Source organism: Sander lucioperca, chromosome 22, assembly GCF_008315115.2.
Source record: "Sander lucioperca isolate FBNREF2018 chromosome 22, SLUC_FBN_1.2, whole genome shotgun sequence".
In the NCBI taxonomy this organism is placed as follows: domain Eukaryota; kingdom Metazoa; phylum Chordata; class Actinopteri; order Perciformes; family Percidae; genus Sander; species Sander lucioperca.
In genome coordinates, this window is record NC_050194.1 from 16,056,320 (window position 1) to 16,073,723 (window position 17,404).

A 17,404-nucleotide genomic window follows, 5' to 3' on the forward strand; every position below is an offset into this window, starting at 1 on the left:
CAAACATAACACATTTTTATTGATGTACAAGTGTTACACATAATTGCTAAAACAAATGTCATAAAAATTCATAGTATAGCATGTCCGAAAAAGTCATAGTATGTCCGAAAAAAGTTGAAAAAAAGTCATAGTATAGTATGTTGAAAAAAGTCATAGTATAGTATGCCGAAAAAAGTTGAAAAAAAGTCATAGTATAGTATGTCGAAAAAATCATAAAAAAGTCATAGTATAGTATGTCAAAAAAGGTTGAAAAAAGTCATAGTATATAGTATTTCGAAAAAAGTCGAAAAAAGTCATAGTATAGCATGTTGAAAAAAAGTAGTGTCAAACACAGGTATCATTAGACTAAGTTTTATTGTGTGATGGTGAGAAGTGTCTGTCGTGTAACTTTTAACAAGAAGTACAAACATAACACATTTAAAAGAAACACATTTTTATTGATGTACAAGTGTTACACATTATTGCTAAAACAAATGTTATTAAAAATCATAGTATAGAATGTCCGAAAATGTCATAAAAAAGTCATAGTATAGTATGTTGAAAATAAGTCATTGTATAGTATGTCAAAAAAGTCATAGTATAGCATGTCGAAAAAGGTTGAAAAAAGTCATAGTATAGTATGTCGAAGAAGTCGAGAAAAAAAGTCATAGTATAGCATGTCGAAAAAAGTAGTGTAGTGTCACACACAGCTATCATGAGACCAAGTTTTATTGTGTGATGGTGAGAAGTGTCTGTCTTGTGACTTTTAACAAGAAGTACAAACATAACACATTTTTATTGATGTACAAGTGTTACACATTACTGCTAAAACAATTGTCATAAAAATTCATTGTATAGCATGTCCGAAAAAGTCATGAAAAAGTCATAGTATAGTATGTCGAAAAAAGTCATAGTATAGCATGTCGACAAAAGTCATAGTATTCTATTTAAAAAAAGTCGACCAAAAGTCATAGTTTATAACGTGTCGACAAAAGTTGAAAAAAGTCATAGTACAGCAAAATAAGTCTACTTTATTAAAGTAGTGTCACACACAGGTATCATGAGACTAAGTTTTATTGTATGATGGTGAGAAGTGTCTGTTGTGTGACTTTTAACAAGAAGTACAAACATAACACATTTAAAAGAAACACATTTTTATTGATGTACAAGTGTTACACATTATTGCTAAAACAATTGTCATAAAAATTCATAGTATAGCATGTCTGAAAAAGTCATAGGATAGCATTTCGACAAAAGTCATATTATTCTATTTCAAAAAAGTCGACAAAAGTTGAAAAAAGTCATAGTATAGCACGTCAAAAGAAGTCATAGCATAGTATGTCCAAAAAAGTCATAAAAAAGTCATAGTTATAGTATGTTGAAAAAAGTTGAAAAAAAGTCATAGTATAGCATGTTGAAAAAAATCAATGTATAGTATGTCGAAAAAAGTTGAAAAAAGTCATAGTATAGCATATCAAAAAAAGTTGAAAAAAGTCATAGGATAGCATCTCGAAAAAAGTCATAGTATAGTATGTCCAAAAAAGTCATGAAAAAGTCATCAAAAACAGTTGAAATATCGAAAAAGTCATAGAAAAGTCATATTAGAGTATGTCGAAATAAGTAATAAAAGTCAAAGTATAGTATGTTGAAAAGTCATCCTATATTATGTCTATATAAGTCATATAGTATAGTATGACTTACATGGAATTTCTGTTGGAGACAAGGGTTATTACATACTCAAGGAATTCAAGGGACAATCCTTTCACTAGGATTTAAAAATGTGAACTATACCTTAAGGTGAGAAGAGCACACTTGCAAGTTAGTCCATATTAATCTTTACTCTGACACTTACAGTAAAGTGCAACTAGCTCAATGTTAAGTCCTAATTTCTAGCAGCCACCGTGTTTCAGTTGTAAGACAAAATACTCATTAGGTATACTGCAATACTGTAGCATTGTGTTTGATGCTAGCATTAACATGTTTGTCTTCACTGTCACAGGTAAAGAAAATGGCTCTTAATAAATACAGTAGCTTCAAGACCGATAACATCACTGTCAAGTTAGCTGCACCCTGCAAGTAAACTAATAATACTACATTATAATGTAATATACAGTACACAAAACACACCAGAACAGCATCAATATGTAGTATTGGCAGATAAAGAGACATTTATAAAAAGTGTTTTACATCTTTGCTCATACGCAAGCTTAATGTAAAAGATATTTAAAAGCCTCCTCACACTGTAAACCAACAAAGTAAAAATTAGAATGTGCGTTTGTGCTGTAAAGAGGACAGACATTTAGAAATACACCCTGTAATTTTTTATATGGATATTTTTAAAAGGTTGCTGAATTGTTTTCAGAGGGAGGCTGCTGGTACTGCAATGTACTATGTTCTTTTATGCATTTGAAACAAGACCATATAAATTATCCCTGCAATAAGTTCTGTTATGGTTGTACATTGCCATTCTGTCGGTAAAGTTTTCATCAAGACATTGTGAGGATTCCTTCAAACAAATTAAACAGCAGGAAGAAAAGAGTTTTACCCAGCCCTCTAATAGTCTGTGAAGTTGCAATACTGACACAAATCCCAGATTCTTCTAAACTAAGTTGCAAATGCATGACCTAATTTAGATCTTTTAACATCTGGACTTTGGTAGGATGGCCTTGATATACAGTAAAAACACTGAGAGTGTAATAATAAAAAGTTTCAAGTTGGGATTTGAGGTAAGTGATGATGTGCAATTGTCCAGCATGCAGCATGGTGAACGGAGTGAACAAGTCCATCTGTGTATGTTGTCATGAAGTCCCTCCGTGTGCCTCTTACTTCCTGTCTCTTGATGAGGTAATGTATCTGAGGATGGCGTTGGGAACGTCCATCGTCTCGTCCTTCACCAGTACGATGTCAAAGGAGTTGATGTACGACTCTTTTCTCTCTTCTACCTGAGACAGAATGCAGATGCTGAGAACCCAAAATTCTAAACCTCAATGTGTTGATATTCTTATATACAGGAGTCTGACCTGGTCGTTGAGGAAGCCAATGGTGAGGATGTTCTGGTGCTCAGACACGCCGTCAGCCATGGTTAGGTCTCCTAAAGAGTCTCCCAGCAGCAGCACGTTGGGTCGACCCTGGAGCGCCCTGAGGCCAGCTGCATGTGACAGAGCACCTTCCCTTTTGTTGAAGGTGTGGATCAGTTGGCCTTTAAAGGCTCGCAGGACCCCCTTATTAACAACACAACGTTCAGTAAAGGTTACTGTAACTCTCAAACAAAGACTGAAGCTGGTGGAGTAAACTCATGTATGTTTCAGTACTTTTATCGAACTCTATTAGCAACCAAGAGGAATTGTAATGTGCTAAATAGAACAGAGATCAAAAAGAGACATAGAGACGTAATATCATGAAGGAAAATACTCTACCAGTAGTACTGCTTGCTTTTATTAGCTCCAAATTAGCTTGATGTAATTCATTTATTATGTTACCATTTTCCATGCCTTGAAATCAATCTTCTCCGGGAACCATCACCTTATCGTGGTGGAGAGGTTTGTGTGTCCCTATGAACCTGAGGGCTGTGTTGTCTGGAGCTTTGTGCTCCTGGTAGGGTCTCCCAAGGCAAAGTGGTCTCAGGTGAGGGGCCAGACAAAGAATGGTTCAAAAACCCTATGAGTGACCGAGGAAGAGATGGAGTGACCCTGCCCGGAGGAAGCCCGGGGCCCCCGTCTGGAGCCAGGCCCAGATGGAGGGCTCGTCAGTGAGCGTCTGGTGGCCGGGTTTGCCACGGAGCCCGGCCGGGCACAGCCCGAAAAAGCTACGTGGCATCCATCTCTCCATCCCATGGGCCCACCACCTGTGGGAGGAACCGCTGGGGTTGGGTGCGCTGCCACACGGGTGGCAGTGAAGGTCAGGGGCCTCGACGGACCAGACCCGGGCAGCAGACGCTGGCTCTGGGGACGTGGAATGTCACCTCTCTGTGGGGGAAGGAGTTGGAACTGGTGCGGGAGGTGGAGCGCTACCGGTTAGATCTGGTGGGGCTTACCTCTACGCACAGTCTCGGTTCTGGAACCATACTCCTGGATAGGGGTTGGACTCTTTTCTTCTCCGGAGTTGCCCAGGGTGTGAGGCGCCGGGCGGGTGTGGGGATACTCACAAGCCCCTGGCTGAGCGCCGCTACGTTGGAGTTTACCCCGGTGGACGAGAGGGTCGCCTCCCTACGCCTGCGGGTTGTGGGGGGGAAAACTCTGACTGTTGTTTGTGCATATGCACCAAACAAGAGTACGGAGTATTCGGCCTTCTTGGAGACCTTGAGTGGAGTCCTGTATGGGGCTCCAGTGGGGGACTCCATAGTTCTGCTGGGGGACTTCAACGCGCACGTGGGCAATGATGGAGACACATGGAGAGGCGTGATTGGGAGGAACGGCCTCCCTGATCTAAACCAGAGTGGTTGTTTGTTGTTGGACTTCTGTGCTAGTCATGGATTGTCTATAACGAACACCATGTTCGAACATAGGGATGCTCATAAGTGTACTTGGTACCAGAGCACCCTAGGCCAAAGGTCAATGATCGATTTTATAATCGTTTCATCTGATCTGAGGCCGTATGTTTTGGACACTCGGGTGAAGAGAGGGGCAGAGCTGTCAACCGATCACCATCTGGTGGTGAGTTGGGTCAGGGGGTGGGGGAAGACTCTGGACAGACCTGGTAAGCCCAAACGGGTAGTGCGGGTAAATTGGGAACGTCTGGAGGAGGCCCCTGTCCGACAGACTTTCAACTCACACCTCCGGCGGAGCTTTTCGTGCATCTCTGTGGAGGCTGGGGGCATTGAACCCGAGTGGACAATGTTCAAAGTTTCCATTGCTGAAGCTGCGACGAGGAGCTGTGGTCTTAGGGTCTTAGGTGCCTCAAGGGGAGGTAAACCACGAACACCGTGGTGGACACCGGTGGTCAGGGAAGCCGTCCGACTGAAGGAGTCTTTCCGGGATATGTTATCCCAGAGGACTCCGGAGGCAGTTGCAAGGTACCGAAGGGCCCGAAGGGCTGCAGCCTCTGCCGTGAAAGAGGCAAAGCAGCGGGTGTGGGAGAAGTTCGGAGAAGACATGGAGAAGGACTTTCGGTCGGCACCAAGGTGCTTCGGCCTGTGACCTTCAGCACTCACTGGATCGGTTCGCAGCCGAGTGTGAAGCGGCTGGGATGAGGATCAGCACCTCTAAATCTGAGGCCATGGTTCTCAGCAGGAAACCGATGGAGTGCCTTCTCCAGGTAGGGAATGAGTCCTTACCCCAAGTGAAGGAGTTCAAGTACCTTGGAGTCTTGTTCGCGAGTGAGGGGACAATGGAGCGGGAGATTGGTCGGAGAATCGGCGCAGCGGGTGCGGTATTACATTCAATTTATCGCACCGTTGTGACGAAAAGAGAGCTGAGCCAGAAGGCAAAGCTCTCAATCTACCGGTCAGTTTTCGTTCCTACCCTCACCTATGGTCATGAAGGCTGGGTCATGACCGAAAGAACGAGATCCAGGGTACAAGCGGCCAAAATGGGTTTCCTCAGGAGGGTGGCTGGTGTCTCCCTTAGAGATAGGGTGAGAAGCTCAGTCATCCGTGAGGAGCTCGGAGTAGAGCCGCTGCTCCTTTGCGTCGAAAGGAGCCAGTTGAGGTGGTTCGGGCATCTGGTAAGGATGCCCCCTGGGCGCCTCCCTAGGGAGGTGTTCCAGGCACGTCCAGCTGGGAGGAGGCCTCGGGGAAGACCCAGGACTAGGTGGAGGGATTATATCTCCAACCTGGCCAGGGAACGCCTCGGGATCCCCCAGTCGGAGCTGGTTAATGTGGCTCGGGAAAGGGAAGTTTGGGGTCCCCTGCTGGAGCTGCTACCCCCGCGACCCGAGACCGGATAAGCGGACGAAGATGGATGGATGGATTGAAATCAATAAACTGATAGGAAAAAAATGCTTTTGGTATCATTGGTATATTTAAGGGGCTCAGTGACTGGCCTGTATTTTTTTAAAGCGTTTTTTTTTCTTCTTTTTTTTTAAAATAAAAAGGTACGGTGGGAGATCTTTTCAACAATTTAAATATTCTACATGGCATTTCATACAATAATTCATATGACACAAAATCCCAGTAAAGCTAGGTGTGGTCAAACTCACAGTCTGGTCAAAGTCCATGTAGTTGGAGATGATGTGGACATTGGGAAGGAAGACGTGGTTCTGTCGAATCACCTCCTCCAAGACATCTCCAACACCAGCCGAGAAGATCAACAGAGGGACCTGCTGCTCCGTCAGACGGTCAAAAAACACTTTGTAGCCGTCCCTTAAGAAATCACACACACCACCCATTTGACACAAGCACCAATGACTAATTGAGAAAACATTTGAATTACTGCATGTGAGAAATTTTAATTATCCTGAGCAAGTGTTCCAGAACATGTTGTCAAATAGTAAAACAAGAAGTTAAATTGGTGTAAACTATGTTCAACATGTATTTGTTTTCACTAATGCAAAACTTATTTTTTAACAATTATAACCAACACAATTATCGTGTTGTAATGTTTTCAGTTCAGAGTTGTTTTTGTGCATGACAATGGAATAAACTTAACATGTTCGCTGTAGAACCAGTCACTGGTAGAAAAACTGTATTCAGATCCTTTACTTAAGTAAAAGTAATAACACCATACTGTAATAATACTCCACTACAAATAAAAATCCTGCATTCAAAACCTTACTTAAGTAAAGGTATGTACGTATTATCAGCAAAATGTATCAAAGTAAAAGTACTAATTATGCAGACACATGTTCCCTGTCAGTGTTTTCCTATTACATATGATGTATCGATTTATATCACTGTTGCATTAATGTGTATGATGCAGTTTACTGCTGTAGATGTTTAAGGTTGTGCTAATTTTGACTCCTTTATATACTTTAATCTACAGCAATGCATCACATTCTATAAGATCATCATATGTTTGTAGCGTCGCTGTCCTGTGAGAACAACGTATCTCTAAATAGTCAACTTTTCATGAGCTCCAAAAAACAGCCCTATTTTCAGCTTTGTGACAATACCAATAATAGTTTATTTAGCTTTAGAAGTACGAGAATTTTCTCAATCAATAAAGGAACACTTCATCCTTCAGTTTATTAGAACAATTCCAAATCACCATATTTGGAGATACATGGTTTTAACTGGACAGGAAGGTTATGACATTCTGTAATCTGAAAAAATCACTAAAGCTGTCAGACAAATGTAGTGGAGTAGAAAGTACAATATTTGCCTCTGATACGTAGATGAAGTACTCAAGTAAAGTTCAAGTCCCTTAAGTTTGTACCTAAGTACAGTACTTGAGTGAATGTACTTGGTTACTTTCCACCACTGGAACCAGTGAGATTTGAGCATAGCGCATACCTGAGCATAGCGCTGGATTCCCTGACAGCCTGGGCCAGCATGTCCTTCCTGATCCTCTGCTGAATCAGCAGCTCATGTACTTTAGTCCACCTGCAAAGAGCAGCACAACACAAATGTAACATCTCAATCAGGCTAGGGTTTGATTCACTTTTCTTTAGTCATTTCAGGAAGTGGAGCTTTAAATACTGAGTTTGACAGTTAAAATGTTATCATGTCAGAATTCAACTGCTCCACTGAGAAAAGTCGCCGTGCATGGTTTGTCATTGTAAAATTAGACTTTAATCCAATTGAAATAGACGGGTGCTATTAATTAGGTCGGTCTCTTTGTTTCTTACCACTCCACCATGAGAGGCAGCTTTTCTTCTGCAGTCCTGCTAGCATCAATCTCTATGGGATAGTAGGTGTTCAACAACTCCCTCATCTGCAGTGGAACAACAAAACATACTGAACATATATACAGACCTCCTGCAAAGGATGTATCAGCATGGACTTGCTGAGAGAATTGCAGACCAGTGAGCATTAGTTTATCTAGCAGTTCATGGTCTGAATAAAAATTTGGATTTGTAAATATAATTTTGCATGTCACTGCACAAGCACACACAGCTGCAGTTACTGCAGTGGGAACAATTATAGAAGTGTAAAATGGGCCCTTTATCTTTCAAATTGTGTACTTATTAATGACATACCATTTACCTTTTTAGTGCAATCTTCATCGATCAACAATTGGTTATCCAGGATGTCTGGTTAAATGAGGGGAAACAGGTTTGTAACAGTTTCAGAAAAGCACTCAGACAAAAAAGTAAAAAATAATGAAAAAAGTAAAGAATGCACAAATGCAAACTGAGTCAATTAACAAATCATTTGGATCTAATAATGGAAATGTGCAGATTCCATCATAAGAACATGATTTGGCCAAGATGCAGAAAATATTTTTAAAGAGTCAGTTATTTGTGTGCTTACTGTGCGTGGTGGGAACTCTCTTTCCGTTGTGGGCAAATCTGGTCAGTGTCATATCAAAGTCTGAGATTACCTGAGGAAATATAACTATTTAGATCAGAAAAATTGTACTCTTTCACTCGGCTACCACACATGTATGATACAATCAAATTTTTTTAGTTGAAACTGTGTCTGTGAGGTCTAAGATTTTGTCGATAGTGCAGTAGTCAAATCTAACTTCAGTCCCTATAAATTAATTCTAATGGAATGCGCTTTTTTGGACTCTATACCATAGTCTCTTCTCTGTTGGAATGCTGGCTGGATGATATACCCATTATGTATACCTTGCTATGTAATATATGTTGATATATTCTCTTATATATTATACACCACTTAGTGTACTATATTATACTCGCTATGTTATACTGCTGTCCTACATATTATGTTATATTACATTACTACCTTTCACCTTTTACTATATGCTATATCCCATACGATCAATAAAGGTTATCTTATCCTAATTAGGTAAACATGACCATTTGTTCTGACAGCGGTTCACCAAGTAAACTCTCCAAGCATGTGTAACTGTTGGCTATATGTGTCACCCTCCTCCTCTTATGTTTAATATGTTTTGGTGTCATTTCCTGTATTTGACTGAATTTTGATCTGAAAGTATTCTTACTGCTGATGAAATGCTACACAGTTTACTCACCTGCAGGCTGCCTGCACCTGCTCGCTGCATGGCGTAGATTGTTTCCTCCACTCTGCTGCGCTCCCTCATCAGCACTGAGCACTTGGCCAGCTCTGGGATCTGAACAGAGAAGAGTTTAGTCTTACAGTGCATGTTTATCCAGAGAGCATAACAGTAAGAGAGTGACGGGAGGCAAAAGCAGACTTCAGAAATATGTTACATGCTTGCACTATAGCTAATATCGAATTCATGTAAGTTTGAAGTTGTGAACAAGCATCCAAAGATGATGTCTTAAGTCAAACATCATCTTTTTTTGACTGTGTGCACATAAATACATTAAAGTATTTGTGCTCAGTGCTCCCAATCACAGATACTTTCAAGCCAGAATTACAGCTAAGTAAAGTTTGTGAAATAAAACTCCATTTGTCTTTATTCAGGAGAGCTTCCTCACCTCAGCCTTCCTCAGCTGGTGCCAGATTGCCAAGACGGACCGCACCGATGTGTAGATCGAGGGAATATGGTATATCTGCATAAAGCCAGGGAGAAAACTCGTTTTGGTAATGTTTTATTTTACAGGTCTGCATTTTCCTGAGATTTTTCCTGGGCAAAAATGGTAATTTGGTACTCATTTTAACATAACTCATTTAATGTATTGGCTTTAAACAGTGCTCATACCTGCACATATTTTAACTTGAATAGCCTGTTTGACTATCGTTACTGGGTGACCATAATGATTGGCTAACAAGTACGCTAACAGCTGGAAGTTACAACTTACCATTTTCAAACGGAGAACGGACGCGTCCGCGAAGTGTTCACTGCTATTCGGAACAACCGTTAAAAGTGCATAATGTTAAACAACAAGCTGTGTGTATCTACAAAGATATATCATAGCGTTAGTACTGAAATCATGTAGGTTTACAGTCGACTATCAGTTTGAATTATTTGTTTACGTTCTGTTTGTCGGACGCGCAAGCAGCATTCCACCGCTTCAACGTAATAAACACAAAGGTTCCGACGCACTTTCGTTCCTATTTAACTGAGGGCATTTTCGCCGTAGTACCGCATCACATCACATTATTAGTTGTTACTGAAATAATCTTGCATTGACAGACCTATCCCCACAGCGCTGAAAGTATATTGAAATTAGCCTTGTGGCTAGCTTAGCGTAAATATGGCACATTTAGCTACATCACATTAATATTCTTCTTCTTCTTGGGGTTTTATGTATCTCTATTTAAACATCTATTCTGCTGTCTAAATTGCTGTGCTTCAAGCTGGTTAATGATGAACCGGAATCGACATTGATATTAAGGATTGACGTCACTGATAAATATTGTAGCTATTTTTGTACCGAATCCTCAGAGAGGGACATAGATTATCATTACAGCTGCAATGAGGAATATTTTAGTGACTATTTGTATTGGTCAGTTTCCCCAAAAAAAATGTGTCTAATGAAAGTTATTTGTAGATATAGACCAATGAAATCACCATAACTTCGTCATAACAAAGTTGAAGACAGATTCAGAGATGACAACTGATTTCACTATTTATTTCAAATGTATAGGCACACTTTCTTGCACATACATACGGAATGGCACCATATGTAACGCAGTCATACTTTAATCAAAATCAACTGTCCAATGATCAAACTGGGACCAAAATCTAAACTTGAAAGCTTGATCTAAAATCTGCCTGTGTCTGCTCTGTTCCTGTGGTTTTGTGCACGTTACATGAGAAAAGGGGCTTAAAACAAGTTGTTGAAAAATTCAAAACCTCGACCTACAACTGATCAAATTATTTCCATTCATGTACAGTATGTTAGTAGAAAAATGTTATTGATAACATTTATAGAGAGCTTGGCTGGGGATACCACAGGCACTAGCAATTTCAACAGACAATGAGCTCAGCAACTGGTGCACACAACACTGTTTTGAGTCAAGAGGATTGTAGTCAAAAAAGCAACACTGTATAATGTTAAAGTTAACATTCAAGGTCATTTAGTGCAGGAAACAGTTAATTCAACCATGTAATAAGGGGCAGGTGGGATGTTATGGCACGTTGGGAACATGGTGAGAACCATGCACAAAAACATGTCAATCTCCTGATTTGATGTGTTTCACACATTTCATAGTGCAGCGAAACAAAGTAAGAGGCAGAGCAAATTTTGCCAGAAGCACAAAAGGCAGAACAAACCAATCCACTAATACGGTTGACAAAATAGCTCCCTAAAGCCACCGTCTTTAAGCACTGGAGTCAGTGTCCTAACAACATGAAATGGCATAACATATTTTTTGCCAAAAGGGTCTTATCACTATTATGGTGGTCTATTTTTCAAGTTGTTGCATCAACTTGGAAATAAATAAATCATAAACATTCATACACATCCATTGGAATGGCAAAGTAGTGCACATATTTTAGTCCAACACTGTAAGCGGGAGCTTGTTTTAATGAGGGGGAAACGTATAATCACTGAACACTATGTTCCCCAATATGTGCTTGGCTCAATACTTAAGTCATGCTACAAAATTTCTTATACATGATTGTCTGTTTTTAAGTGGGGCAAACAACATAGTTCAACATTTAGATATTTCAACCCGCACAGTGCAAAAAAACATGACAGACACTGGAGGTAGAAGAGAAATTAGATGCAAGTAGTGAGGATTAAAACGTTCAAGCTCAGCTCAGGTTGTTACAGTAATTTATCTTTTTTTTTCTAACTTACATCACAATAAACAAACGTAATTTAATTTGCTACATTTACATCTCAAACGTAATTTAATTTGCTACATTTACATCTCAACACTGAACTTGACCAAATTTCACAGAAAAGTTTTACTGATGACCGTCTCACTTTTATTCTAACTTGCACCACAACATATGCTGCCATCATTGGGTGTTAACACAGACCACATTTAAAAAGCTAAGCTAAGTGGTTTAGCAATGACATCAACAATCTTATCAGACAGTGTCACAGAAATCACAGTTTCATTTACTAGCAGAATAAAAGACATACGTTTATTATGTAAGGCCAAAATTATAATGTAATCAATTTACTAGTAGCATGTCTGGCTAATTCTTTTTTTTTTTTAATTTTTATTTTTATTTAAACCAGCCCCAGATAGCCCATGCAGACATTTCACCTAAATAAAGGCGTTGATCAGCAGATTAAGTGCTAACTAGACAAAGCTCTCAACATTCGATTTGAGACTGCAGCTGTCTGCGCAAAGTGAGCGTGCGGCGATGGAGCTGCTGCATCTGTTGCATGCGGTCTCTTTGGCGAGCCAGGTTCTGGGGCATGGGGTAGTGCTGGCAGCCGCGAAGATAATGGTATGGGATGCGAACGTGGCAGGCTGCGGCTCTGCAACGTGGCTGAGGTAAGGGTGGCAGCAGCATCCAGCGCTTCCTCTCAGCACAGTAACTGTAGGCCTCCTTGCGGTACTGCTTGTCCATGTTGTTGCAGTTCCTCCACCCGCCAATGATGAATATGTCTTCACCCAGGTAGCAAACAGCAGTACCTTCCATGCTGAGGACCTCTGGAGGGAGACTGTCGAGGATGTCGTCAGAGATATTTCTGCTTATTTTCTGCTGAGCGGCCTCAGCTGTTACCTTGTAGCTCTTCGCACAACAAGAAGCTGTGTGGTAGAAGTTGGTGGATGCAACAGCCATTTGAAAACTACAGTAATTATCGATAAGCGGTAAGGACTCCACTTCCTGCCACTTGTGACTCTCTGTATCGTAGCAGATGGTCACAGTGCTCAGTCCATCCTCGTTGTCCATGTCTACAGGAGTCCTGGCCATCACGTATATGTAGCGGTCCTCTACACTTACCGTTTTTACATCTCGTAGTATCTTCGGTGCTGGCTCGAGATTGTGCCACTCATCCTGCTCAGGCTCGTAGACAGTAACATCCTTAAAGCCTGGACTGAAGTTGCCATGACCACCGATGCTGTAGATTAAATCTTTGACACATGTGAGGCCGAAGGAGTGCTTGCGGGTGGTCAGGCTGCTGACCTGCTCCCAGGTGTTGAGGCTGGGGTTGAAGCGCTCCACCGTCTTGGCGAAGCCTGGCTCCATGGAGCCTGCCACATAAACATGGCTGTCACTGACTGCGATGGCATGTCCGTCAAGGTGGTTGTGAATGTGTGGCAGGTTTACCCAACGGTCCTCAGCAACAAAGTAGCCCACACACTCACTCAGATAGTCTCCACCTTCTGAAACACCACCCACTACCATGATTACATCCATGTTCTGGCCAAGACGGGGCTGCATCGCTGCCATGTAGGACGCACAGAGCTCTAAATCAGCTGATTTGAGGTTCTCGAAGTGAACAGCGTGGACCTCAAGGGCGTCAGAGACCAGCTGCTGACAAGCTGCATTGTTTGCCACAAAGGGTTCTTTTCTCACCACCCGTGTCAGGTAAGTAGGAGAAATCTGAGGCAGCCTTAAAAGTCTGAACAGCTCGTCAAAATACTTCTCTCTCTCCTCTGCGTTTTGGTGCACCCATTTTACTATGGCCTCAAACAACTCCTGTTCAGAATCCACAGTGATTCCTGAGTCTGACAGCCAGTCCCGTACCAGGTGAAATGGCAGCGTGAAGAATTCCTCGTTGCGGATTATTTTGTGGAAGTTTCTTCTAATCGTCTTGGCGGCTCCCTGGGCCAGCTGGTCCAAGGTGTACATGTGGGCGAGGCTGTGCACTGCTACACAGTTGGATAAGTTCACTTTCTTCATCAGAAACTCTCCGCAGAAGTTCTTCAGCTGCGCCAACAGGAACCTGTGTGAACATGTCGTAATTATCAGACCAGTAATGTATAAAAACTTGGGAGAAGACAGGATTAACTAAGCATTACAAGTCGATGGAATAAAACCTAGTACACTAGGTTACACACAGTACACTGAAACTTTAGTTATCCCCTTGCCATGTAAAGTAAAAACTCATGTTCTGTAACAAACTGTTTAGAAACATGGATTCCCAAGAGAAACCAAGACACTGTCTGCTAGCAAACCTTTTACGTAGTTGGTTTACCTTTTAATTTTTGCACTGGCGAGACATCTTGCCTTGCTGTTTCTTGCAGTACTATGCTTCTTTAACCTTAATTGCAGGTCTTAAACTGCTGGTTAAAAATCTTATTAAAAGTGCAGTATTATCAAATCATCTCTTGATGATGCAATCAAATATTGTAATCCATTACATGCAACGTGGATCAATAGACAGTTTATAACAGGCCTTTTTCACATCAGATATTTTCACTTGTCATAGAAGGAAAAGCACTAATAATATTAACAAATGTCCCAGTAAGCCATAGCAGTGTGACAGTGAGCCAGTATGCACAAAACCGAAGCAGCTAAATGGAATTGGAGCCTTTGTTAACTTCATTATTTACATCTGTGCTTTTCAAAAGTCCTATTATTTATTTAGTTTTCAGTTGTTCTGGCTGATTGGACGCTTCAACCCAGGTTCAAGATTCAAGGTTCAAGAGAAGTGAGCTTGTGACCGGGAGGTCGTCGGTTCAATCCCCAGACCGACAGGATAAAATCAGGGTGGGGAAAGTGAAAGAGCAGCGCTTGTCCCTCCCTCATTACCAGCTGCTCAGTGGCCAGCAGATCAGACTGTGGTCGTACCGGGCAGCTTCCAGGTATGAATGTGTAACTGTGTGAATGTGATCAGGGCGTTCCTGCAAAAGAGGTTGCAGTGCACTTTCCCTGAATAAATAAAAGGTTTAAAAAAAAAAAAAAAAGATGAGTGTAGCAATGATGGGAATAATATGAGTTCAATGTCCATGTATTAACAAAAATAGCAAAAGTGAAAGTTGTCCCACCTTAACGGGTGCAACAAGACAGGAGAACAATACGTTATCAATCAAGCACACCCTAATCAGTCCTGAAAATAGGTCTAATTAGGCAAAAGTGAAAACACCTGTGTGGGCATACCATGGATGTGTCAGGCCCTTAACAGTAAAACATAATGCATAACTTGCAAATATGAGCCAAATCTATTCCTAGAAAGCTCACTCTGGTAATAGTATGGTCATTTTTTGGGATTGAAAATAGTTCATTTCAACCCTAAATCACATAGACTATTGGTAAAGACTTGGAACATCATGTACACAAAATGTAGGCCTTTGGCTGATTATTAGGTCCATATGCCTTACAAATGCACTATGCTGACTTATTTACTTACATAAATTGCTAAACCATGGGCTGCCAAGTTCCACAGGTGTGTGAAATCCAAACATGTCACACCTGCTGATATGAGGAAACAAACAAGGTGTGGCTCATTCACCTGTAGAAACAAAACCTGTTACTGCCCAACACTTCGTGTATAAGGAAGTGGGAAGTTAATGTTCTTACTCAGATGTATAGTTTAAAAAATTACCTGTCGGCAAGTTCCAACACTTCATGCACATTTGCAGTGGTTACCCCGATTTGTCCAGTGTACATGAACTGTAGGACACTTTCAACAGTTTCTGGGTCGGGTCCCGTTGACGAGCTCCATCCTTTGAGCTCCACTCGCCCTGACAGAGACTCTGAAAACTGTCCGCCCAGCAGCAGTGTGAAGTACTGCGACGCCGCGGATAACACTGAGCGGTGGGCGGTTAAGGTCTGGACCCTCTCCTCAGACACCCCACAGGAGCTGAAGACCAGTGTCACGTCGCAGAACAGCCCCGACTTCCTCTGCTCGTTCTGCCGCCGGGAGAGCTCCGAGCAGTAGGCCGAGCAGGTGAACTCCTCGGCCTCCTCAGGTTCCCCGTCACCTGTTAGCGCTCCCTGTGCGCCGCTGCTCCGGTCCTCTGGCGCTTCTGCTGCCGCTGCCATACCGCAGCGAGATAGACTCAGAGGCAAATGAAAGCTCTGAACTATCTTCGGGAATAACTCATAAGCATATAGAACACACGTAAATAGACATTCAAAAACGGACATGCATGCGCAGCGTTCACAGCCTCCGTGGTCGGAAAGCAGGACTGCTCACTTCCGTCTTTAAGAATTTTCCAAATGTAGTCGATTTCAGGTGGAGAGTCGAGGGGAGTCTCTCGGATTCACGTCCACACAAGAGATCCATATCCCGGCCGCAAAACAGAAGTCCGACATGTTTTTTTTTTGTTATGACGCATTAACACGTCTTTATTTTAGCGAAATGTAACTTTGTTTAAAGGGTGCATCGTATTTGCGCATGCGTGTTGCGATTTACCTACAATAACTGCTGGGGCTGTGCAATGGGTTGTTGCATCCTAGAATTACACTAACATCTTAACTGATATATCTGACTAACGCCCTAGCCTGGCGAGTATAAAGCATACATTCAATGTGTTATCAATCATATTTAGTGTTATTAATTATAGTTTGGTAAATCACCTCTGGCAAACTAACCTTTTTGCACAATTTTAATTTTCGTGTGGACTTTAGTCTGAGTTCACTATCGTTTAGAAGTCTTTTAATGAAGGGTGCTACAGAGTTGGCATTTATGCAACACACCTGTTATTACATTGTTATTGCAGTATACAAATTGTTGCAAATACATAAATACAGATGAGAAACCATTTTCAATAAACTTTAGTCTTACCAGTGTAAGCCATATTTATAACATTACTATTTATTTTAGGGAGTTTTAAGCCTCTACTGTATTTTTACTCTTGAATTAAAACAGTCCCTATGTGCATTTAATCTGGGTGATGACTTTTGAATCATAGACCCAGACAGTTGTGTTCATTAGCAATTATTTTCCGACTGAAGATCAAGATTGAACTAACCTAAAAATAATTTCACAAAAGGGCATCTAAGAAAAAAAAGTTTACGTTAATGGAATGGGGGGTTGCACTATGGTAGATGGTGGCTATCACAGACAAGTTGTGTCCTTGCCTATAGCTCCAGAAATAAGAGCTTTGAGACTGCCTTCACTGAGAGACAGAACAACTTCCGGTTCAGCTAAGGACAGAGGAATCGAGGAGCTATCAAATAAGGGTTATGAGATGCAGCTATAGTTTCAGGCTTATCACCTCTGTTCAAAGCTCACACTTCTTCACCTAGAACAGATTTAGACATTACACACTTCAGCCAAAATGAAAAGTTAAATACGTTATTTATTATTATTATTATTATCATCATCATAATACTACTATATGACAGCATTTTACAAAAAAAAAGCATTTTTTCACAGTTAAATAAAAACAGCAAAACAAAGATGAAACAGCAGGCCTTACAGTGGGTAGTTACAAAGCGTTTTGAGTTGGTGTCAAATCTTTAGTGATAGTTGGATAATTATTTTACAGAGCCGTATTATGATCAATAATTTCCCCAAGTAAAGCAAAGTGCTTTCATGGTCCCTCACCAAAAGATGCTTTCAAAGATTCAAAGGGCTCATTCATGAAGCATTTTGTTTGTCTCCTTTCGTCCCCTACATTTTCCTGTTTTTG

At 41.2% G+C, this 17,404-nt stretch overlaps 2 protein-coding genes across 4 annotated transcripts; both read right to left on the bottom strand.

Annotated features, from left to right (window-relative positions):
* Window positions 1–1,592: 1,592 nt before the first annotated feature.
* LOC116061001 (7-methylguanosine phosphate-specific 5'-nucleotidase-like) lies at window positions 1,593–10,215 on the bottom strand. 3 transcript variants are annotated; one of them, XM_031314818.2, is made up of 10 exons: window positions 9,769–10,215; window positions 9,445–9,519; window positions 9,015–9,113; window positions 8,327–8,396; window positions 8,060–8,106; window positions 7,702–7,859; window positions 7,367–7,456; window positions 6,115–6,277; window positions 3,000–3,200; window positions 1,593–2,917 (listed from the first exon to the last, which is right to left on the bottom strand). In XM_031314818.2, the coding sequence occupies exons 1-10, from the start codon at window positions 9,769–9,771 to the stop codon at window positions 2,870–2,872; spliced, it is 954 nt and encodes a 317-aa protein (XP_031170678.1). In that variant the 5' UTR covers window positions 9,772–10,215; the 3' UTR covers window positions 1,593–2,869. The 3 variants fall into 3 exon arrangements, with proteins under 3 accessions (XP_031170678.1, XP_031170676.1, XP_031170677.1); XM_031314816.2 differs by having other exon boundaries at window positions 1,595–2,921; window positions 9,769–10,206; XM_031314817.2 differs by lacking the exon at window positions 9,769–10,215 and having other exon boundaries at window positions 1,596–2,921; window positions 7,702–7,787; window positions 9,445–9,525.
* Window positions 10,216–12,027: 1,812 nt separating this feature from the next.
* On the bottom strand, window positions 12,028–16,216 carry klhl11 (kelch-like family member 11). The gene is made up of 2 exons (XM_031314815.2): window positions 15,370–16,216; window positions 12,028–13,767 (listed from the first exon to the last, which is right to left on the bottom strand). The coding sequence occupies exons 1-2, from the start codon at window positions 15,912–15,914 to the stop codon at window positions 12,183–12,185; spliced, it is 2,130 nt and encodes a 709-aa protein (XP_031170675.1). The 5' UTR covers window positions 15,915–16,216; the 3' UTR covers window positions 12,028–12,182.
* Between the last annotated feature and the right edge of the window lie 1,188 nt (window positions 16,217–17,404).

Coding starts and splice junctions, on each gene's coding strand:
- LOC116061001 (XM_031314816.2), bottom strand. Junction 9,114..9,444: donor ACCAGCTGAGGAAGGCTGAG/GTGAGGAAGCTC, acceptor TTCTCTGTTCAG/ATCCCAGAGCTGGCCAAGTG. Junction 8,107..8,326: donor GAGAGTTCCCACCACGCACA/GTAAGCACACAA, acceptor TCATTTAACCAG/ACATCCTGGATAACCAATTG.
- klhl11 (XM_031314815.2), bottom strand. CDS start 15,914: ATGTCCGTTTTTGAATGTCTATTTACGTGTGTTCTATATGCTTATGAG. Junction 13,768..15,369: donor GTGTTGGAACTTGCCGACAG/GTAATTTTTTAA, acceptor ATGTTCACACAG/GTTCCTGTTGGCGCAGCTGA.